This window comes from Lissotriton helveticus, chromosome 10 (genome assembly GCF_964261635.1).
Source record: "Lissotriton helveticus chromosome 10, aLisHel1.1, whole genome shotgun sequence".
Taxonomy (NCBI): Eukaryota; Metazoa; Chordata; class Amphibia; order Caudata; family Salamandridae; genus Lissotriton; species Lissotriton helveticus.
Genome location: NC_136071.1, coordinates 748,249,590 through 748,273,422, shown reverse-complemented (window position 1 = coordinate 748,273,422; position 23,833 = coordinate 748,249,590). Strand labels below are relative to the sequence as shown.

At 42.9% G+C, this 23,833-nt stretch overlaps 1 protein-coding gene across 2 annotated transcripts in view; it reads left to right on the top strand.

Moving 5' to 3' along the window:
* PITRM1 (pitrilysin metallopeptidase 1) overlaps nucleotides 1–23,833 on the top strand; it is a 434,374-nt gene that overhangs the window by 147,645 nt on the left and 262,896 nt on the right. For both annotated transcript variants that reach the window (XM_078663309.1, XM_078663308.1), the window contains one exon: nucleotides 17,396–17,512. In XM_078663309.1, the coding sequence (XP_078519435.1) occupies nucleotides 17,396–17,512 (117 nt within the window). The remainder of the gene's footprint in view (nucleotides 1–17,395; nucleotides 17,513–23,833) is intronic.

Below are 23,833 nucleotides of genomic sequence, written 5' to 3'. Positions count from 1 at the left end.
AAATATTTAGAAGAACTTTGGAAAGATTAAAATGACATGTTTAGATTGTGGCAAATTAATTTCATGTGGACAGATGAGTGTTACTCTAATAAATACAGCATATGAACATCATCATAGTCGATGGTTGGTAGAGACATTTTGACTATATCCTGGACCTGCCCGTCCTCGCCCAAAATGGCGCCGGAATAAATGGGACTCGTAACTCCTTGTTGTGTACTGGTTGCAGAACCTTGAAATCACGAGATACGTATGCAGTTTTGAAGCACATGGCGGGCGGGGTAGAGAATTGATTGAATATTTCGACATCCCTATTGATATTAAGTTCTGATGTGTTATTGATTACTGTACTATTGAAAGTTCGAATTAACGTCACCCATGGTACTTGCCCGCAAATGTATATCTAGATAATTTTATTGTAACTGGCCCTGTCGTATTTTAATTATAAAATGTACGTCCACCGATTCCGTAACTGTTAGACACCTTAGTTCTTGCAACCTAATGGCCCGCCCGTTACGTTCCTCTACAGTGTAAATGTCTACTCATCATATACGATTACAGTTTGCTCCGTGGCCGGCCCACGTGGTTATAGGCTCGTATTTGTATAATGAAATTTTCACAATAAAGGTTTTTAAAAGAAAACATGGTAGTAGTATATACATTGGTAAAGTTTTTAATAATAGTCACTGTTTTAGAATCATTAAAAGGCAAGTGAAATAAAGCAGACCAATTACATGAAGGGTAAAAGGTATAATACGAAGGAACGCAGTAAAGATAAATGGTCAAGGGCTGTTGTGTTTTCTACTCCTGCAACATAAAGTGATCGATCAGAATCTCATATTCAGGCGTATCGGCGACTAAGACAGCAGGTCGACCCTCTTTTGCTCAACGGCTCCGTCATGGGACGAAGAAACGCTCTTTTTCTCGAAAAAAGAATATATTTTACTTGCAGGACAGTTGTAAATTTTCCGGGAAAGTACATTAGCCTGGAACATTATAACATATATTTAAGAAAAAATAATGTTCGGAAGTAATAAAAAGCGTAATTTTTAGGTCATATGACCAAGCCTTTCATCATTAGAATAAGAAAAGTAAAATGAACCAATGAAAAGTTTTAACAAGTCACATGACTTGTTATGCTTACGTTACGCGCTGCGCGCCCCGGATGACTTCCGGATGCGCTAACGCGGCGCGTCATATGACGCATTACGCGACAACGCAGGTCCAGAATATAGTCAAAATGTCTCCACCAACCAGCGTTCGGAACACAACCCCTTTCAGCAGGCTAAATAGTTCTGTTAAATGACAACAGAAGGGACAGGCAACAAGAACCATCAGTCAAAGAGGGGAGGGCTAGTTCTTCTCTACCGGGTTACATTGGGGCGCTACCGGAACTGATCGAATTGGTAGTCTACAGAGTTTCTGGATGTTTCAGACTGAAGCTGGGTTTAGCATGAGAGCAGCACCATTTCGTAGCTCCGTCGTGGCCATTCCGCAACCAATCATGGCAGCCGCTCTTTATCGTTATTTTGGGCGGGGTGGGTGGCGGAGCCGAGCTGTTTTGCAGCCATCATTGTGTGGAGTTCAGTTCATCTCACTAGTTTTGTATTTGTCATGAGGGATTGTTCCTAATGTTTCTATTTTAGCGAGGTCAAAAAGAGATCCCATTAGTGGCCTACTGATTTTGCTCGATTCCTTTTCTTTTTTTTTACACGATTTTTCGTTATCTGCAAAGACTAAACAGAGTATTGCGACTCTGTGTTTGTTTGTAAATAGAGAATGAACCAAAGAGAACCAATTCTAAAACAGTAAATACTTGGATAACAATCAATCAAATGGAGAGAGAAGCAGGCACGACGTATTACAACGGGGGTAAAGGCCTGCGTTAACTACCTTTCACTATCTGCAAAGAGAGAGTACTCCTAATAGAAATGAGGGGGGGGGGCACCATTCAAAGCAGATCAGTGTGCATAAACACGAAAATGTTTTCACTTACCACGTACTTGACATTCGACAGCTTATGATATTTGCTATTAAAAAAACATTGAAATTCACTGAAAAAACCATAGGTTATAGACCATATATAGTTAGGAATTAGCATTTACAAAACCTTGAAAATTCACTGAAAAAACCATAGGTTATAGACCATATATAGTTAGGAATTAGCATTTAAAAAACCTTATTTTACTCACACAAAACCATTGAAATTCCATATATAGTTAGTTGCACTAACTATATATCGCGCACCCGCAATCCACTGCTGATCATGTCACATATTACATCATTCATGACATGGTCAGTGACATCACTGATGACATCACTGATGACATCTCAAATGACATCACTGATGATATCTCTTTTGGCATCAATGGTCACATCAATGATGATTATCATTAATGTGACAATACAATGCATCTCCTCACACTTTAATATAACCTCTGTTACACCCAGTGTTAAATACAGAGTATAATTTTTGAAACCATTGACACACCAATACTAGTTACTACATACGTACTCACTGATTCCTACGTCTACACACACATTCACTCATTCACCCATACAATCATTCATACATACAATCACTCATCTTTACAACACTATCATATGCACTCATACACCTATACAGACACTCAGACTCTGCCACTCATCCATGGAGTTACTCACACACCTAGTCAGTCCTGTAAAGAATCAATCACACTTCCATTTTCTTGTCTATACAGTTAAACATAGAGCACCTTACATTTTCAAACATATACTAACACATACTTACTTTCTTATACAATCATTGATACAAGTACACATTGATCTGCACAGAGTCACACACCTCCCAGCCAGCCACACACACACTCAGTCTCCCATACAAATACTTGGACAATCAATCAATAACCCATATAGTTACTCATATAGCTACTGATCAACACATGCAGCAGTTTACAGAACAACAGACATAATGATGCACAAATTAAGACAGTTTAGTCACTAACCCATGCACTCAGTGAGACACATTTAATCACTCACTCATACATTCAGTCATGCACCTACTAAATCCTTCGTCCAGACACTTATACATCTACTCATTCTTCATTATGTAAAACATATTTAAACTTTACAGAAACACACAGTCACTGGATGATGTCATCAGTGATATCAGTGATGTCATTTGAGATGTCATCAGTGATGTCATCAGTGATGTCACTGACCATGTCATGAATGATGTAATATGTGACATGATCAGCAGTGGATTGCGGGTGCGCGATATATAGTTAGTGCAACTAACTATATATGGAATTTCAATGGTTTTGTGTGAGTAAAATAAGGTTTTTTAAATGCTAATTCCTAACTATATATGGTCTATAACCTATGGTTTTTTCAGTGAATTTTCAAGGTTTTGTAAATGCTAATTCCTAACTATATATGGTCTATAACCTATGGTTTTTTCAGTGAATTTCAATGGTTTTTAATAGCAAATATCATAAGCTGTCGAATGTCAAGTACGTGGTAAGTGAAAACATTTTCGTGTTTATGCACACTAATCTGCTTTGAATGGTGCCCCCCCCCCCTCATTTCTATTAGGAGTACTCTCTCTTTGCACATAGTGAAGGGTAGTTAACGCAGGCCTTTGCCCCCGTTGTAATACGTCGTGCCTGCTTCTCTCTCCATTTGATTGATTGTTATCCAAGTATTTACTGTTTTAGAATTGGTTCTCTTTGGTTCATTCTCTATTTACAAACAAACACAGAGTCGCAATACTCTGTTTAGTCTTCGCAGATAACGAAAAATCGTGTAAAAAAAAAAAAGAAAAGGAATCGAGCAAAATCAGTAGGCCACTAATGGGATCTCTTTTTGACCTCGCTAAAATAGAAACATTAAGAACAACCCCTCATGACAAATACAAAACTAGTGAGATGAACTAAACTCCACACAATGATGGCTGCAAAACAGCTTGGCTCCGCCACCCACCCCGCCCAAAATAACGATAAAGAGCGGCTGCCATGATTGGTTGCGGAATGGCCACGACGGAGCTATGAAATGGTGGTGCTCTCATGCTAACCCCAGCTTCAGTCTGAAACATCCAGAAACACTGTAGACTACCAATTCGATCAGTTCCGGTAGCGCCCCAATGTAACCCGGTAGAGAAGAACTAGCCCTCCCCTCTTTGACTGATGGTTCTTGTTGCCTGTCCCTTCTGTTGTCATTTAACAGAACTATTTAGCCTGCTGAAAGGGGTTGTGTTCCAACCGCTGGTTGGTGGAGACATTTTGACTATATTCTGGACCTGCGTTGTCGCGTAATGCGTCATATGACGCGCCGCGTTAGCGCATCCGGAAGTTATCCGGGGCGCGCAGCGCGTAACGTAAGCATAACAAGTCATGTGACTTGTTAATAAAACTTTTCATTGGTTCATTTTACTTTTCTTATTCTAATGATGAAAGGCTTGGTCATATGACCTAAAAATTACGCTTTTTATTACTTCCGAACATTATTTTTTCTTAAATATATGTTATAATGTTCCAGGCTAATGTACTTTCCCGGAAAATTTACAACTGTCCTGCAAGTAAAATATATTCTTTTTTCGAGAAAAAGAGCGTTTCTTCGTCCCATGACGGAGCCGTTGAGCAAAAGAGGGTCGACCTGCTGTCTTAGTCGCCGATACGCCTGAATATGAGATTCTTATCGATCACTTTATGTTGCAGGAGTAGAAAACACAACAGCCCTTGACCATTTATCTTTACTGCGTTCCTTCGAATTATACCTTTTACCCTTCATGTAATTGGTCTGCTTTATTTCACTTGCCTTTTACTGATTCTAAAACAGTGACTATTATTAAAAACTTTACCAATGTATATACTACTACCATGTTTTCTTTTAAAAACCTTTATTGTGAAAATTTCATTATACAAATACGAGCCTATAACCACGTGGGCCGGCCACGGAGCAAACTGTAATCGTATATGATGAGTAGACATTTACACTGTAGAGGAACGTAACAGGCGGGCCATTAGGTTGCAAGAACTAAGGTGTCTAACAGTTACGGAATCGGTGGACGTACATTTTATAATTAAAATACGACAGGGCCAGTTACAATAAAATTATCTAGATATACATTTGCGGGCAAGTACCATCGGTGACGTTAATTCGAACTTTCAATAGTACAGTAATCAATAACACATCAGAACTTAATATCAATAGGGATGTCGAAATATTCAATCAATTCTCGTCCCCGCCCGCCATGTGCTTCAAAACTGCATACGTATCTCGTGATTTCAAGGTTCTGCAACCAGTACACAACAAGGAGTTACGAGTCCCATTTATTCCGGCGCCATTTTGGGCGAGGACGGGCAGGTCCAGGATATAGTCAAAATGTCTCTACCAACCATCGACTATGATGATGTTCATATGCTGTATTTATTAGAGTAACACTCATCTGTCCACATGAAATTAATTTGCCACAATCTAAACATGTCATTTTAATCTTTCCAAAGTTCTTCTAAATATTTGGGACCGTTTCCCTTGCCTCTGATGCTGTCAGTGCCACTTCTTTGATGAATGTACTAGCAGGTCAAGGGTTCTCCTCCAAATCTCTCTTTTATGCAGCACTATAATTAATTGGTGCCACCTCTCCATATGACGATGCATGGTATAGTTACCATAACTATATTTTTTTTCGGTTCCTCTGGAGAGTTCATCGTGGCAGATGAAGCGTGTAACGTACCGGGCATTTACCTTTTTTTGCATGTACAGGAAAGGAAAAAAAAAATCGAGCGTCCGAGTTCTAAGGTGTCCCAGGGCCATTTTAGTGGACCAGGCCCAAATCCAAAGAACAGGCCGCCATTTTGAGAGTCCTGTTGCAGCCGCCTGTCGCTGTAGCATCAAGAGCAGCCGAAACTCAGCTGAATGGCAACTGAAACGGTAAAGGGGCGCCCCACTACAGCAGACGAGCCTCCACCTAGGAAGGCCCGTTCACGCCGCCTCCCCCCCCTTCGGGCACCCCACGCCGTTATTCGGAGCAGTATTGTAGGATGGCCACACCAGTGCGGCAACTTGCTAGACATCACCTCGGTGGTAACCAAATCTCAACGCCTTGTGGTGTCTTCTATTCAGAAAACATTGTTATGCTGCCTTCGACCTATTCGCCGCAAGTGCGCACACAACTCAACTGCATAGCTTCCTAGACACCACCTCGGTGCCATCCGGATCTTGGAATCTCAGCGCCTTTTGGTGTCTTCTCTTCAGAAAATATTGTTGCGCTGCCTTTGGCCCCATTCGCACATCGGTCCGCTACTGACGCCATCTCACAGGCTAATGGGGCGCCCCACGCCGACTTTCAGCATTGTAGGATGACCACACCAGTACAGCAACTTGCTAGACATCACCTCGGTGCCATCCGGATCTCGGCGCCCCACTGCAGATGAAGTGCCTCTCAACTATGAAACCACCACGGTGACATCCGGATCTTGGCGCGTTGTGCTGCCTTCGGCCTATTCGCACATCGGTCCGCTACTGACGCCATCTCACAGGCTAATGGGGCGCCCCACGCCGACTTTCAGCATTGTAGGATGACCACACCAGTACAGCAACTTGCTAGACATCACCTCGGTGCCATCCGGATCTTGGCATCTCAACGCCTAGTGGTATCTTCCATACAGAAAATATTGTTGCGCTGCCTTTGACCCCATTCGCACATCGGTCCGCAACTTAGACATCACCTCGGTGCCATCCGGATCTTGGCATCTCAGCGCCTTGTGGTGTCAGTCAGAAAATATTGTTGCGCTGCCTTTGGCCCCATTCGCACATCAGTCCGCTACTGACACCATTTCACAGGCCAACAGGGTGCACCACGCCGACTTTTACCATTGTAGGATGGCCACACCAGTGCCACAACTTGCTAGACACCACCTCGGTGCCATCCGGATCTTGGCATCTCAGCGCCTTGTGGTGTCTTCTATTCCGAAAATATTGTTGCGCTGCCTTTGACCCCATTCGCACATCGGTCCGCTACTGACGCCATCTCACAGGCCAACGGGGCGCCCCACGCCGACTTTCAACATTGTAGGATGGCCACACCAGTGCGACAACTTGCTAGACACCACCTCGGTGCCATCCGGATCTTGGCGCGTTGTGCTGCCTTCGGCCTATTCGCACATCGGTCCGCTACTGACGCAAACTCACAGGCCAACGGGGCGCCCCACGCCGACTTTCAGCATTGTAGGATGGCCACACAAGTGCTGCAACTTGCTGGACACCACCTCGGTGCCATCCGGATCTTGGCGCGTTGTATTGCCTTCGGCCTATTCGCACATCGGTCCGCTACTGACGCCGCCTCACGTGCCAACGTATTTTCTCCGCATTTTATACCCTATGCCGCATAACAGGTCATGTGACTTGTTTATAAAACTTTTCATTGGTTCATTTTACTTTTGGTTTCCTAATGATGGAAGGCTTGATCATATGACCTAAAAACAACACTTTTCATTGGATGAAAACTTTTTTTTTTTTTCCAAACGATGAAAGCCCCACCTTGTTTCTGGATGTTTCAGACTGAAGCTGGCTTCAGCATGAGAGCACCACCATCTCGTGGCTCCGTCGTGGTCATTCCGCGAGCAATCATGGCAACCGCTCCCCACCAGAAGCCTACAGGAGTCGGGGGCCCCCAAAACTTTTGATAAATCCTCAAGGCGGAGGGGACGCTTTCGAGAATGGGGTCCAAGACCTAGCAGACAAGCGTCCGATTTCCAAGGTGTCCCAGGGCCATTTCAGTGGACCAGGCCCAAAAAGGAAACAGCCTGCCGCCATTTTGAGAGTCCTGTGACAGCCGCCTATCGCTGCACCGCAAGAGTGGGCGCAACTCAGCTGAATTGCGGCTTTTGACACAGTGGACCAAAAACGGACGGAATGGCAACTGAAACGGTAAAGGGGCGCCCCACTACAACAGATGACACTCCACCTGGAGAGGCCCGTTCACGCCGCCTCCCCCGGGGCGCCCCACGCCGTTATTCGGAGCAGCATTGTAGGATACCAAAACCAGTGCGGCAACTTACTGGACATCACCTTGGTGCCATCGTTCTGCTGCCTTGGAACTATTCGCACAACAGTTTGCTACTGATGACCCACCCCCCGCGACGCCCCTCGCCAGAAATCTGGACGTTGTGCTGCGTTGGGACTATTCGCACAGCCGACCGCTACTTCGTTGTTTTTCCCTAAAAATGTTTATATGTTATTACTGTTTTTGTTTTCTTGTATATATTTATAAGTTATTAAAGTTTTATAATCTTACTACTTTGTCGGAGTGCTATATATTTTTAATGTGACACATAATTGTAAAAACTTTGATGTACAAAAAGTCATCCCTGGAATCTTCCGCTTCAGGCTCGGTCCCCTCCCCAATCACAATACAGGATGGTTTTCAGATAATAGGAACGCGTCTGCTGTGACGGATCTCATAGAGTGTGGGCCTTGATCTACTATAACTCCTTTGAAGAGGGGTGATTCTTTACAGCTGGGGCCATAAACTACATCTGCAGGGCTAGCTGATACCCTAGGACCGGCCTGGACAATCGGACACAGAGGAAAAGGAGTGTCAGAGGGTGCGGTAGTGAATAGGGCGAAAGGGAGGTGTCGGGCGGGCACAGGGTGTGATTCTCAGGGAAGAGCAGCGCAGATGGGGGGTGGTTTATTACCCATGCATAAGACAGAGAGCGGGGGTGACCACTGCCTGGGGGAGATGCTTGCGAGGGTGGGGAGTCATGCTAAGGATCGACAGCGTGCACAGAGTGGGTCTGGTCAAGGCATCTAAAGTGACTGCCGTGCACGACAAAAGTGTGGCATTTGAAAAAAGGCAAGATGGCGCAGACAATGTTTTTCAACACTTCCTGATTTCCTTCGAATCGAACGTTAACAGACGTTGGGGCATATTACCAAAGTTAAGCGATATTTATCCCTAACGATGCTTAGCAACGATTTTTTTACCACTAAGCATCGTCAGAAATTATCGCAGATAAACCTTGCTATTATCAAGGTTTATCGCAAATACGATAAAAAACGACCGCAATGCATTAATATCGCTGAAAACTCAGAGATATTCATGCATTACCGAGCTAATGCTCTTAGCCATGTTATCCACCTCCCATTGGATAACATGCCTTAGAACTGCTCAGGGCAGGTGCTAGCTTTTGGAGATATTCGCGCTTATCGCGAATATTTCCAAAAGTTGATAATAGGAGATAGCGATGTTAGCGACTGTTTCCAGTCGCTAACATCTTGGCATGCCCACTTTGCATGTCATTAGTGATAAATATCACTCACATGCAAAGTGGGGCCCAAGATGGTCGCTATCTCCTACTAGCCGTCGCTAACTGGTGTTAGCAACAGCTAGGTAATACAGATATAATTTTATCTCCGCGAAGCGGAGGGCTGTTACAGATATATATCTTTTTTTGAACGTTAATTTCTCAAAATCCACTGGAGCACATATATTGAGACCTAGCAAAGGCACATCGGACTACCAGTCCCTACAATTTTGCCAAGTTTCGTGCAAATCCATTCAGCCGTTCGATTATTATTATTTTTTATTTTTTTTGCCTCGCGGGGCCCTTTTAAAACCTCCACATCAAACCTAAGAGGTCAAGGAGGATCTACTATGCCCCCTTATGGTCATTTGCCCCTTCGCTTTGGCCTCCTCTTGTCTCTCAATCCTACCGAGAGACAAGATGGCGGCCGCTACGGACTGTTTGGAATGTTTACAGACGCCGGAGAACCAATCAGCTTCGCAAACCTCCGTTACGCGAAGCGGTGCGCTGTTACAGATATATATCTTTTTTTGAACGTTAATTTCTCAAAATCCACTGGAGCACATATATTGAGACCTAGCAAAGGCACATCGGGCTACCAGTCCCTAATATTTTACCAAGTTTCGTGCAAATCCATTCAGCCGTTTTATTATTATTATTTTTTTTTTTTGCCCCGCGGGGCCCTTTTAAAACCTCCACATAAAACCTAGGGGGTCAGCGAGGATCTACTATGCCCCCTTATGGTCATTTGCCCCTTCGCTTTGGCCTCCTCTTGTCTCTCGATCCTACCGAGAGACAAGATGGCGGCCGCTACGGACTGTTTGGAATGTTTACAGACGCCGGAGAACCAATCAGCTTCGCTTCACAAAGCTCCGTTGCGCGAAAAGTACGCGAACTGGAGCGCTGCCCGGTCCGCTGTTACAGATATATATCTTTTTTTGAACGTTAATTTCTCAAAATCCACTGAAGCACATATATTGAGACCTACAAAAGGCACATCGGGCTACCAGTCCCTACAATTTTGCCAAGTTTCGTGCAAATCCATTCAGCCGTTCGGGCTAAAAGTGAGGCCAACCGCCCTATGGAAAACTCAATGTTAAAAACACGTTTTGGGACCCCCCTTTTTTCTCGGCCCCCCCTTGACGACCCCCCCCCCAAATTTTCAAGGGCTGCTCAGAAACAAAATGTGCCATTTTCCTGAAAATTTCAGCCAATTCCGTCCACAAACGCCAAAGTTATTAGACATAGAATTTTCAAAAATCCCATAGAGAAAAAATCCTAACTATATATACCTACTGGCGACCGCCAGTAGGTAATATATATATATGTATATGTGTGTGTATATATGTATATGTGTGTGTATATATATGTGTGTGTGTGTATATATATATATATATGTGTGTGTGTGTGTGTGTATATATATATATATATATATATATATATGTATATATATATATATATATGTGTGTGTGTGTATATATATGTGTGTGTGTGTGTGTGTATATGTATATATATATGTGTGTGTGTGTGTGTGTGTGTGTGTATATGTATATATATATATATATATGTGTGTGTGTGTGTGTGTATATATGTATATATATATATATGTGTGTGTGTATATATATGTGTGTGTGTATAAATGTGTGTGTGTGTGTGTGTGTATATATATATAACCTAGCCAGTATGTGTATATATAGTTAGGATTGGCTACCATAGGAAATCCACAACATTCTATTGGGAATAACTTTGGCGCCGGTTGAGGAATTTGCGTGTAATTTTCCAAAATTTTGGCCAGCTCCGCTGCGCTCCTTCCCTGGAAGTTTCGGGGGCATTCGTGAAGTGGGGGCTGAGAAAAAAGGGGGGTCCCAAAACGTGTTTTCCCCATGTTAATTTCCATAGGACGGTCTGACGAGTCTACAGCCCGAACCGCTGAACGGAATTACACCAAACTTGGGAAAATTGTAGGGACTGGTACGCAGATGTGCCTTTGCTATGTTTGGTGAAAATTGCTCCAGTGGTTTTTATGAAAATTAACTTCAAAAACACATATATATCTATAGCAGCTCACCCTAAGCTTACTCCTAAGCTTACCGGTACGCGTACCGTACGCGTATGTGCGCGTACCCCTACGTGCACGAGCTGCATGCTGATTGGCTGCCACTATCTAACACTCTAAAACAGAAATTGTGGGCAGCCATCTTGTGCCTCGGTAGAGTGAGGTACAGGAAAGCAGAAACACAAATGTGTAGAACTCAAAAAGGGGGCAGGGTAGAAGCACCCTGACCCCCTAGGCCTGCTCAGGGGGTCCCACAAGGACCCCTAAGGCAAAAAAAATAAAAATATATTTTTTATTTTTGCCTTGGGGGTCCTTGTGGGACCCCCTGAGCAGGCCTAGGGGGTCAGGGTGCTTCTACTCTGGCCCCTTTGCGAGTTTCACACCTTTGTTTCACTGCTTTCTTGTGCCTTGGTTCTAACAAGGCACAAGATGGCTGCCAACACTTCCTGGTTTGGAGTGTTGACAGACAGTGGCAGCCAATCAGCATGCCTTCCCGAGAAAGCTGCATGGTCATTGGCTGTCAACACTTCTAACCAGGAGGTGTTGGCATCCATCTTGGGTCTTAGTAGACTGAGGCACAAGAAAGCAGAAAAACAAACGTGTAGAACACAAAAAGGGGGGCAGGGTAGAAACACCCTGACCCCCTAGGGCTGTTCAGGGGGTCCCACTAGGATATTAATATATTTAAACGTTATCCGCTAATAGAATTAGCATTTAAAAAACCTTTGAAATTCACTGAAAAAACTATAGGTTTAAGACCTTTTATAGTTAGAAATTAGCATTTAAAAAACCTTTGAAATTCACTGAAAAAACCATAGGGTTCAGGCCTTATATAGTTAGGAATTAGTATTAAAAAAAGTTTGAATATATAAAAACGTTATCCGCTAATAGAATTAGAATTTACAAAACCTTGCGAATTCAATGAAAAAACCATAGGTTTCAGGCCTTATATAGTTAGGAATTAGCATTTAAAAAACCTTTGAAATTCACTGAAAAAACCATAGGGTTCAGGCCTTATATAGTTAGGAATTAGCATTAAAAAACGTTTGAATATATAAAAACGTTATCCGCTAATAGAATTAGCATTTAAAAAACCTTTGAAATTCACTCAATAAACTATAAGTTTTAGGGGTGTTATAGTTAGCTGGACATTTCACTTATACAAAACCATTGAAATTGCTCCTATATAGTTAGTTGGACTAACTATATTCCGCGCACCCGCAATCCACTGCTGATGATGTCACATATTGCATCATTCATGACATGGTCAGTGACATATATAGTATTTTTTCTTGCTTGATCACTTTTCTGAACTGCTTCCAAATAAATGCAATATGTTGGAGGCGTATGTGCAGTAGATACACATGCTTTGCATACTCCTGCTATCTAGTGTTGGGTCCGAATGTTTGCAAGTTATTTTTCTTCGAAGAAGTCTTTCCCATGCACAAGGTAAGGGGACACTTCCTTCACATGATAGTACGCATGGGCATCAATTCCATTGTTAGATTGTTTCTTTCCACCATCGGGTTCGTACATGGTTTGCAGCGCTCCGGTTCAAGAACATTCTTCAGTATCCCCTAGGTGCTCAACTCACTGTACCCTTGTCTGTATTGTTTAGTATACATCCAATTAATCCTGCATGTAGAAAAAATAAGAAAAACCCCTATCTTGGATCGAGAAGACGTCGTTGGCAGCCTTCAGTCCTAGCTGTGTCGATCGGCTTCCACTCCGTCATAATCATTGTCTTCTGCTGATGGAACGGACTCCACTTGAATTCTGTGTTCTGTGCCACTCAAAGTACCCGCGCACGGACCTGCATGAAGTCTGCAACTTGTGCCTCTCACAAAAGCACAAGGAAGAATATTGCGTCGCTTGCCAATTGATACAATCGAAAAATACTTTGCAGGACCGTCAAGCTCGACATAGGGACATGCAGTGGCAGAACATCAGCACATGCAGCTACAGAACAGAAGGAAAAGGAAGTGTTGGCAGCAGAAGAAGAGGAGGAGGCCTTCTTTATCCAAGAATCTTATTCGGAACCAGATATCGAATTAGAGTCCGAAGATGTTCCAGCAGGACAGGGTGCCTTGAGTAACAAAGCCCCTTTACCCACCAAAATCTTTTCCACTAAAAAAGGCTTATGGGCCACCACTGCCTTCAGGACCGGGTCGGCACCGAGAGACTTCTTCCAACGCCCCCGTCTTTGGGTTCGGCACTAAAACAGCATCTCAAGCCTTCCGGCTCGATCTTGAGTTGAGACAAAACACCGTGGGAACAGAAACCTTCAGCTCCAAAGGATAAGAAAGACCGGTCCAGCTCTGCTTCAAAACAAAATTGCCATCAGAACCAAAAGATACCCTTAAAAAATCTTTGAAACGTTTGAAGGAAACGCTGGAACCTAAACAAAAAATGAAAATTAATCCAGATACTAGTGGCCCAAACGTACATTTTATCATTGACCATCATAGGCAATTGGAACAAAGGACAGTCGCACAAAGTACATGTGCGCCTTCATCAAAAGCAGTTCTGAATTACCTTCGGATCGCGTTCCCACTCTAAACACTAACTGCTGACTCTGCACTTCAGAGAATGTTAGTGTTTATAGAGGGAGAACGCAGACTGGTGCAGAAAATGTTTCTCACACTGAAGCTACAGGCCCTGCCACGCATGATTCACCTCTGAAAAGCATACTCACTGAGTGCCAGCACTGGGCCTAGCTTCAGAAACAACGATTGAAATGTTTCTCACGCTAGTCCCTGCTGGCACACAGGCGTGTATATTGCTCAAAGGTGCTTAATAACTGCACTTTCACAATTGCTTTATTAACCTTCTTGCTTGTCAGATTTGCATGAAAATGCGCCATTTACCCACTCTTTTTTTCTAAATTTTCTCGGTTGGGTTTCGCGCGCTCGCCACTGTGCACTTCGACAGAAAGCTTACCACCATCAACTGTCACCAGACATTGCTGTCTGCGATCCATTTTGTGTTACATCAGACTCGTTTTGTGTTGCTCGTTATTCAGGTCTTATTTCTCCCTCTTATCAAAGTTGAAATGTTGGCATGTATGTATGTATGTAACGTCTGATGACCAATTCTCAACTTACCTGCTGCACGTCATGTCCATGTTGGAGAAGTCTGATGGGGGAGACGCGCCCAGTTAGGGGACTCCTATCTTTTTTCGACAGGAAGTAGTGGCAAGTAATGATGGGAATTGTAGTTCCCGCTCATATATCTGCTTGGGGCTCTCAAAGCGAAAAATGTTTATTGCAAAGGGAGATTCAGTGTATCTCATATGTTGGCATAGAGAGTAATAAATCCAACCAGGGAACACACAGAACTAAAGAGAATACATTGGCATTTGTTTTAAGGGAGATCGCATTTAAGCAACTCCCATCAACGATCATGGAATAAATAACTGTAATCCGGACCAGATGTTGAAATTCTAAACAGTGTGTTTGTATATATGAACAGGCATGATAAGTGATGTAATTGAGTTATCCTATAGGTCCAGTCAATGAATTTGGTGCAGTGCAGTTTTATAAGAAACACCAGGGAATATTATCATTGAGACCCATACATGGCTACTCAACCTGAAAACCCATCGTTGTTCTCTGCAGAAGAGGACTTTATCGAGTGGGCCCTTCTCTCTACAGTAGTAGGGTTTATCTAAAACCACCCACTTGATATCTTCAACCGACCACTTGATATCTTCCTCAGTGTGTCCCATATCGAAAAAGTGGCTGGTCAATTTTGTATTTTTTTTTACATTTTATTGCCCATACACACAGTGTTTCACACTTTTCTTAGCTTGTTTCCACCGTCTTTACCCTGCCTAAAAGATAGACCTTCACAGTTTCTTTGAGGGACCTTGTGGAGTATCAAAGTAGGTCCCACCGAGCATCCAGTTGGAGGCATGATTTCTATTATTGAAATGAGACGCAGAAGGACTCTATTCCATTTTTCCCCCCTAAGGGAAGTGTGCGTTTTTCTTTGCCTTTCCAATATTTTTGTTCACTAAAAGAATTCACAGGAATTTCTGTCTATTCAAAAAGTGCTGGCATAGTGACAGAAAGGGTAACTAATAAGCACTCAGAAAAAAAAATTCCCTTGCAAAAAGGTTGAAATTGAAGACCCTGCTGTATGTAATACAACCGCACAAATTCAAGTTTTCACTTTTAACGGACCGTTCTACAAATACTAGTTGTGTACATTGATTCTTGCTTTCGGAGCTAGAACATTAGTTCTCTAACTACCATGTTGTCTGTTCTGGGGCTTTGCCCATCAAGAATCTCTAAGTGTTGAAATGTCCATATATTAACTTTGACTAGTGGTACCACTGCCTGCTTCTACTAGTATTTACTAGGTTTGTATGCTGTCGAAAAAACAAATCGATTCAAAATGCACTCAGCGGGTTAGATGGAGTGGTAAATCATAATAACCTCGAGTAGATGGTTTGATACTATGTGCTGAGATCGTTGTGGCTGAGCCCCTCAAATAGATACCCTGAGTCTGCAGAATTTGGACCATAAATGAAGGTTCTAGCTACATGTACATTTAAATAGCATTCAATCGGTTCTTTCTCAGTAAGCCCAACCAACTACTGTGGTGCCAGTTGATATCATTCCATCAGATGACTTGAAATGCAAATTTTTCAGTCCGCTGTGTTTCTGACATGCCTCCTCAATTTGAGCCATTCACCTCTTTTTTCCCGGTGAAAGAGTATGACTGGCTCTCTGTTGTATTCGTTATTGAAGTAATCTCTGGTGGCCATTTTTCAGATCCTGTAGTGGGAGTTTTCTTTGACTTCCACATTGGAATCTTGTTGCTTAGTTATGCTCATTCAATCTTATTTTGTGGCCTATATATACTTTTGACTGTTTTGCATCCTAAATAGTCGATGGTGTTTCACCATTATAGAAGTTTACTACTCTTCTAAATAATCTAATCTAGTAATCCTTGTTTCCTAGGCACAGCAAACTTTCCTCTGTGTTTTCACAGGGTGACCCCTGTCCCAGTTGCCTCACCCACTCAACAGCACCCTGATGAGGCATCGTGTTTGTAATCTTAATCCAATCTACGGTTTAAGGAAAAAAACACTGTTACTTCATAGTTTTTTTTCCTACTTATCACATTATGAAGCAGTTTCATCAAGTTCTTGCTAAGCGGGCAACAATGGAGCATAGAAAGTGGTCAGTTGACAGTCGACTCTTAGAAAAGTCACAAAGTGTCTGAGTTGGGATGCCCTGGGTACAGCTTAGTTTTACATACATACCTATTGCTTTTCTGAGGTAAGCTTGTAGAGAAAGAGTTGTGAGCATATGTTCCTCCTTTCCGAACACGTATATATACCCATCAGTATGCTAATTCCTTATTTGGATGGAACACAACACGAGTAGGTTTGAGTGAGAATAGTTCTTTTTATTTATCACTGAGTCAATTTCATTCATTATACGTTTTTTTGTAGAAAACGTTGTAAAAGAAAGGGAGCAGCCGACACTTGTTTCGCCCTATGTGGCGATTAAAGCCAGGGCTTTCTCAAGGCTATTTAAATCGTTCCAGTAAAACAAAGTTTCAACGTTTAATTTGTACATTTCCAAGATTTGTAGCGTAACATTGTTGTAAACATCCAAATTTCAAGAACAGTTCAGTGTAGTCTTTCGTCCGGTCACCGTTTAAATCCGCTACGCTGAGGTAAGCTTGTGACTGCTGCATTAGAAGGGGAGTTTGATCATTCCTGATTTTATATTTGTTGAGTATGAGTATATATTTCTGCAGTGTGTGAGCAATAAAGATATGACTTGTGCGTGTGCTACATCTGTCTAGGGGTACATCAATATACATGTTGAAAAAAAGTCCCTCTATGTATTTTCCAGTCACCCCTTAAATGTGTTAAGAAAAAAAATATTTTCTTTGTATTAGGCTTTGTTTTGTTTGAAGTCTGCAAGTGCACATAAGTCACTGACTATATTATGCTACACATCCCTTCCAAATCCCTATTCTTAACTTTGACATCCCTGTGCAGAACCACAACTGAGAATTCTTTGTCTTTTTTCAGGTTTGGAATTGATGGCTTTGCAGAGTAAGCCTCAGGATGCTTCCTGCCTTCCTGCACTAAAGCTCTCAGATATTGAGCCCACAATTCCTTACACCGAGCTGGAAACAGAGTTTGTAGGTTAGTATGTGCACTCTATTCTCAAATGGTATCAGAATATTGACTTTGCCTGTCATTTGTTGACTAATTGACAGGTTTACGCTCTAATGTTCATGATTATTGTATGGTAAAAACTAAATGCAATTCTGCAACTTAAGATACTTATTTCAGTCATAAATGTTTTTGATTTTTCCCTCCTGCATGCAGTTATCTTGAAACACTTTTTTCATGTAAAAAGAATCTTTTAAAATGATCTCACATCTTTAAATAATGATATAGTTAAAAAAATCTGTCTAGTTACATTTTCTAATTTGTTTGGGATGTTTTATTTTCCAATTCAGTTAAACGGACTTTGCTACATAAACTTTACGTTTTGTGCATAGAAACACAGGAGAAATCATGCTGGAAATGAAAGTAAAGGTAGATAGATAGGAACAATGTATGGAAATCTGTAAACATCCTCTGCTTATTTTAGGAACTAGGAGTTTCCATAACCCATCATTCCTGGTGTTAGCAGTTGGTCCACAACATCCATTCTTTTTCTGGCCCGTGTGAGAAAAAGATCTCAGAACACAGATTTTTTGTTTTTGTTATCATGATGTATTTTTCGTCAGTAATTGAGATAACTTTTCATTATAGTCAACATATTTAGTATCTTGGAAAATGTTACCGCCCTTTTTCTGATTCATTTTGGGGTTTAAAAAAAAAAGAAAAATTCTATCCCAGGAAGTTCCTTGTGCTATCACTACTTTACTACGCCCCCTCGGATAAGGAGGTGCTTACTATTTGCATGGCCTATTCAGCCTTGCATCTTTCTGCCAAGACCAGTTCATGTAAGGAGTCTGTCTGCTTCATCAGTTTTTGACCAATATCAATTTGGATTAGGACAGCACTGGGTCCCTGTCTCACTTTGGGACCTCACCCGTACCAGGGCCAGCTTGGAGGCAACCAAACGGTAGTGTAGCCACAGTATGAATAACAAGGTCATGGGGCTTATCTTGCTTCCCAGGTCAGCTTTGGGTCCACAAGATAGACTCATTGGTCCACCAAAGTCAAGCATCCATTAGAGGTAAACTGACAGATGTCCGTTTTAGAAACCAAACCCCAAGCTCTCAACTTACGAGTAGATGGCCTACTTTTGGGATAGGTGTAGGCCTCACTTCCAGCCTATGAGCTGTTGAGGAGTCCCCATCATCTGTCTTTGGTTTTTCAAGACTCTCAAGTTTCTCTGAGTGGGAGGCTACCATGGCAGGTGGCAGTTACCCTTCTACTCCACCTTCTGTTAGTTACCGGGCAGTGCCCTGATCTGAACAGCAGCTTGGCTATTCAGGGCTTCTTGCTTGGGCACTCACCTCCACATATGAGTGACAATCACTTGTGGTGTCTCATGAGGGTCTGTCTCGCCCAGGTCCCCTCTCTCTTTTTGCAGTGACAGTGCATGTGACACCTTGAGGTTAACAGTGGCCTTTCCAGTGCAACCTCTGGGCCCTCTCCTACCTGCATAGGTTGCACCTGGCTCTCTTGTCTCCTCTCTGAGAGTGTGCTCCTCACCTTTCCCTTTCTTTTTGTCCAGGGCTTCTGTACCCTGCTTTTAGGGGTAATAGCCCATGTATTCTAGGGACTTTAGGTGCCTTGCATGGCAGCCCCAACTAGCTCTCTTTTCACCTCGGGGAACACATTTCCCATGATACAGTCTAGGGGGAAGTCGGGACTGACAACCTCTTCTTGAAGTTAGGACCCCAGGGATAGTAAGGCTATATGGTGTGCAGTGGCCTGCCCCTAGGCTGTCCTTACCCTAATACTGAGCTGAGGAAACCAGCCTCTCCACTACTATGGTCTGGATGACACCTGTATCCCTCAGAGCAGTGGTAGGAACCCGGTTAACTGACCTAGTGGAAGTGTCTACTACCATCAGTTTACCATCTGGGCCTGCCTCCCAAATAAAAGCTACTAGGACTTCCTCATCTGAGGACTCTTCCTCTAAGGCTAAACTTGTTACACCAGTGCTAACCTTTTTCTTGGATATATAATAACCACAGTAGCTACCCTTGTACCTAATTAGGACAGGGTACACACCATTTAGAGACAACTGAAATCCTTGGTGACATTAAGCCTTGCTGGATGTTAAAAAAGGTCCGCAATTGTATATCAATCCAGTCAATCAATCAAAAGAAAAAGGTATGAGTTGACCCGAAATGTATACAATAATCCGTTATATACAAGAGCATAAAGAGCAATTACTCATACATAAGCACATAAAGGATCTGCAGCATATAATAGTGCTCTGTGAAAAAGGTGATTAATTAGGCCGCCATGCTCGTAACCCAGTCCAGCTCTAATTTATTGTGACTCCCCAAATAAGTTGGACTCCCAGGCTATATTAATTTGACTACTCTATGCATTGGTAGGCACCCTCTTAATTTACTCCTCTATAATCTGTCCGAATCTGACACAAGTGTGCTGACATAATCCTGGACTTCTTGCCCATTGTTGATTCAGCTCCTTGGATATCTGTCCACATGAACACCTGGGTTTACTGAAAGCTCTGAAAATGTTTTGTCCTGATGATGACCCTCTAATTTTGATGACCAGTCGAAGCTTCTGTGAATCACATGACTTCTCTACAGTTGTAAAAGCTATGCTTAGTTTTTTGATTGATCAGCCTCTATTGCCTTGTTTACCAATCACGTTCTCAGGCTATTTAACTATTGCACTTAAATGCACCAGTTCTTTGGAGAAGCGTGTGGAAGGAGAGGACTTACTATGCAATAGGGTTACCTCTCCCCTGGGCCATCCCACCCACCTTGTGACTACTTCCTGGAGTTGTGGCAACTAAATATCCCGGAGTGCACTGTTCTGCCAACTACCTACATGGTCGACCACACTGCCTGCATGGAGTTCTCTAGCCCTCAACAGAGGTCTTGCTACCTGGGGATTAAACGGCTCCTTCAGTATGACTCGTAATTAAAACACAGCAAGGCTGTCGGGCCTACAAAGGAAGCTGCAGACTCAGGCTCAGTGACATCTGTTCTTGCTGGACAACTTGCCTTTGAAGTGTAAGTTGGCCATTAGCCCTGCCCCAGCTATAATGCTAGAGGAGAGGAACTCATCCCACCAGATGGCTCCTTTTGTTTTCAGTTTTTGAGAACACTTATACTAATCACCTAATCACAGTGCAGGCATGACAGCTGTAATATGCTGGGCCAATCAGAAAAGGCAACCAGTGGCCTTTTATGCAACTTAGAAAAGTAAAGCTTCTAAAAGTACTTTTCTGAAATAGTAAGTGTAAGAACTTGGGTTGTTGGTTGACTGGGGTTTGAGCCCTGGTCAAGCAGCAACCACAATCCTTGTTAATGTAAGTCACAAGCAACCCCAAAATTAACCTTTGCTAAACCACCTGGTAGCTTGGCACAGAGCAGTCAGGCTTAACTTGGAGGCAATGTGTAAAGTATTTGTGCAACACTTCAGTAGGACAAAGAAACACCACACAAAAAGATACCACACCAGCTTAGAAATTAGATCTTACTTCAATGAATAGGATAAGGCCAAAATGACAAAAAAACAATTAGTAGAACCGGAGATATTGACTAATAAAGCTTTTAGATTAAATAGCGGAATAAGGCGTAAAGCATACACTATGGATATATGGTTGATCCAGACCAGGACAACGTTACAAGTTCAGGCCGACCACAAAGGAGCATTGGCCAGCTACAGGGACCCAGTTAGGCCCGCTGTACAAGGTACCTTAACTCCTGGTTTGCGGAGCGTTGTGTGGCACCGCGTTCAAGGTTCATTGTGCAGTCGAAGTGAGGCATCTTTTCCGAAAGCACCCAGTATGCCCAAATGTGGTTCCCTTGCTCACTTTGTCACTGGATTCAAGCTAGTCTGGCTGATGAGGCGTTTTACCCTGAAACCGGTCCCAGGATTCTTGTTTCCGGTCCAGGTAGGACCTGGCCTGGAAGTTCGGGCTGGACTATTCCCATGAGGCACAGGGTTAAGACTGATTTGTATATGGCTGGGTCCAAACTCGGGTGGCGAATTGAGTGAAAGAACGATGATGGATGCAACCCAGATCTGTGACTGGGGGTGAGTGTCTGAAACTTTTCAGCACTCCGTACATCTCCTTGGGTTTGCTTTACTCATAAGCAGAAACAAAGTATTCATCTCTCCCTGTTGTCATGACTGGCCCATCCTGGTCACTGGCTCAGAGAAGGCATACAAAACATTTGGAGCACTATACACAGTATATTTCCTCAGCAGTTGGGCCTCCCGATAACTTTTCTGCCATCTAGAGACACACCATTTCAAATTCTATCTTTCTTCAAAGCAATGTTGGATATACATTTAGAAGAAGTGTTACCTTTAACAGACAGAGTTGTGTCTATAGTTCAAAAATGTCTCAATTTACAGACTAGACTTTAATCAAAAGGAGACTAGCTAAAGTTTGAGGGAGGTTAAACAAGATTTAGTATTAAAATCTAAGTGACTCAGTCTTGTTTTGTCAAGGGATAGTGACACCTAGTAGGTGTGCTCATGAAGCCCTCACCCACCAACCTAGTTGGTGGCATGATTCATCATCGGGCCCACCCAGTGACACCTAGCGTGTCCCGGGTGTGCTACGACGCCTGATTACAGCGGAGCAGGTATGTCGCTGTGTGTGCGGTGAGAGGTGCTTTGAATGTGAATTTAAAACGGCTTGGCGGAGGTCCCAGTACCCGAAGGTGAATAAACTTTAATACCTGGGCCACCGTCAGCGGTTAAAAATAAGGCGGTGGGACGTTAGAGGCGGGTTACGACCTCCCACGTCCTTGATGGGTCAACATGTTTCAGCCAGTGCCTTATGAATATGCTGGCTTTCTTCAGGACAGATAAAAGGTGTGTGCAGTTAAAACTAGTGGATGTGTGATACAGACTATGTGTCTACACACCCTAAAGTGTATCTATGTGTGAGAGGGGGATTCTGCGGTTCTGCGAAGGAGGCACTACAGGTCCAAGGCAGGCTCTGGCCAGTAATCCTGACCAACCCCTTGCCACTTCAAAAACCTTGAAGCAAAACTCCTTAAAACTAGCGTGTTCTTGAGAATGGAATCCCCCTCTCACACATAGATACACTTTAGGGTGTGTAGACACATAGTCTGTATCACACATCCACTAGTTTTAACTGCACACACCTTTTATCTGTCCTGAAGAAAGCCAGCATATTCATAAGGCACTGGCTGAAACATGTTGACCCATCAAGGACGTGGGAGGTCGTAACCCGCCTCTAACGTCCCACAGCCTTATTTTTAACCGCTGACGGTGGCCCAGGTATTAAAGTTTATTCACCTTCGGGTACTGGGACCTCCGCCAAGCCGTTTTAAATTCACATTCAAAGCCCCTCTCACCGCACACACAGCGACATACCTGCTCCGCTGTAATCAGGCGTCGTAGCACACCCGGGACACGCTAGGTGTCACTGGGTGGGCCCGATGATGAAGCATGCCACCAACTAGGTTGGTGGGTGAGGGCTTCATGAGCACACCTACTTGGTGTCACTATCCCTTGACAAAACAAGACTGAGTCACTTAGATTTTAATACTAAATCTTGTTTAACCTCCCTCAAACTTTAGCTAGTCTCCTTTTGATTAAAGTCTATATAAATTGGGGATACGGACTAGCTAGCTGGTCCTCTCTCTCCCTCTTGATACACGATCAATTTACAGACTACCATGGGTATTTGGTATTCCTCTCTCCTTACCTTGATGACCGCAAGCACATTTGTCATCTTCAATTACACGCTATGTATAACGCCTACACAACAGTGCTGGGTAGATCATTAGACTTGACTAGAGAATTTTGGGGAATTCAAGATTCATTTCTTGAAAGTAGGAAGCTGTCCATTTCATTCTGTTGTAAATTAAGCTCTCTTTCTAGGTGTGCTGTTTTATCTGAATCTCCCTACTCCCACAATCATTACGGATCTATTGTTGGTGGCATGGGCTGAACATCAAAGGGGATCAGTCTACTATGGAATTAATATGCATACTGAAAGCTCAATCTATTTAGTCAGCGCAAGCAGTGCTTTTACATGAACTAGCAGTTGATGTAGTAAAAAATATACTTACCATTACCTGCAGGAGTTTTTCAGGTTATTTGCTTGTGAAGATCACTATGGCCCATATGTACAAAACTTCCATCTTGCATTTCCTAAATAGCAACTCCTTAGAACTCACTATTTAGGAAATGCAAATTATAATGTACGAAAATTGTGATTTACTCATAGCGATTCTTATGGAGTCACAATCGCTATTAGGAAAACTCAATTTTGAAAATGCAAAACCATTTGTGCCTAAGGCACATAGG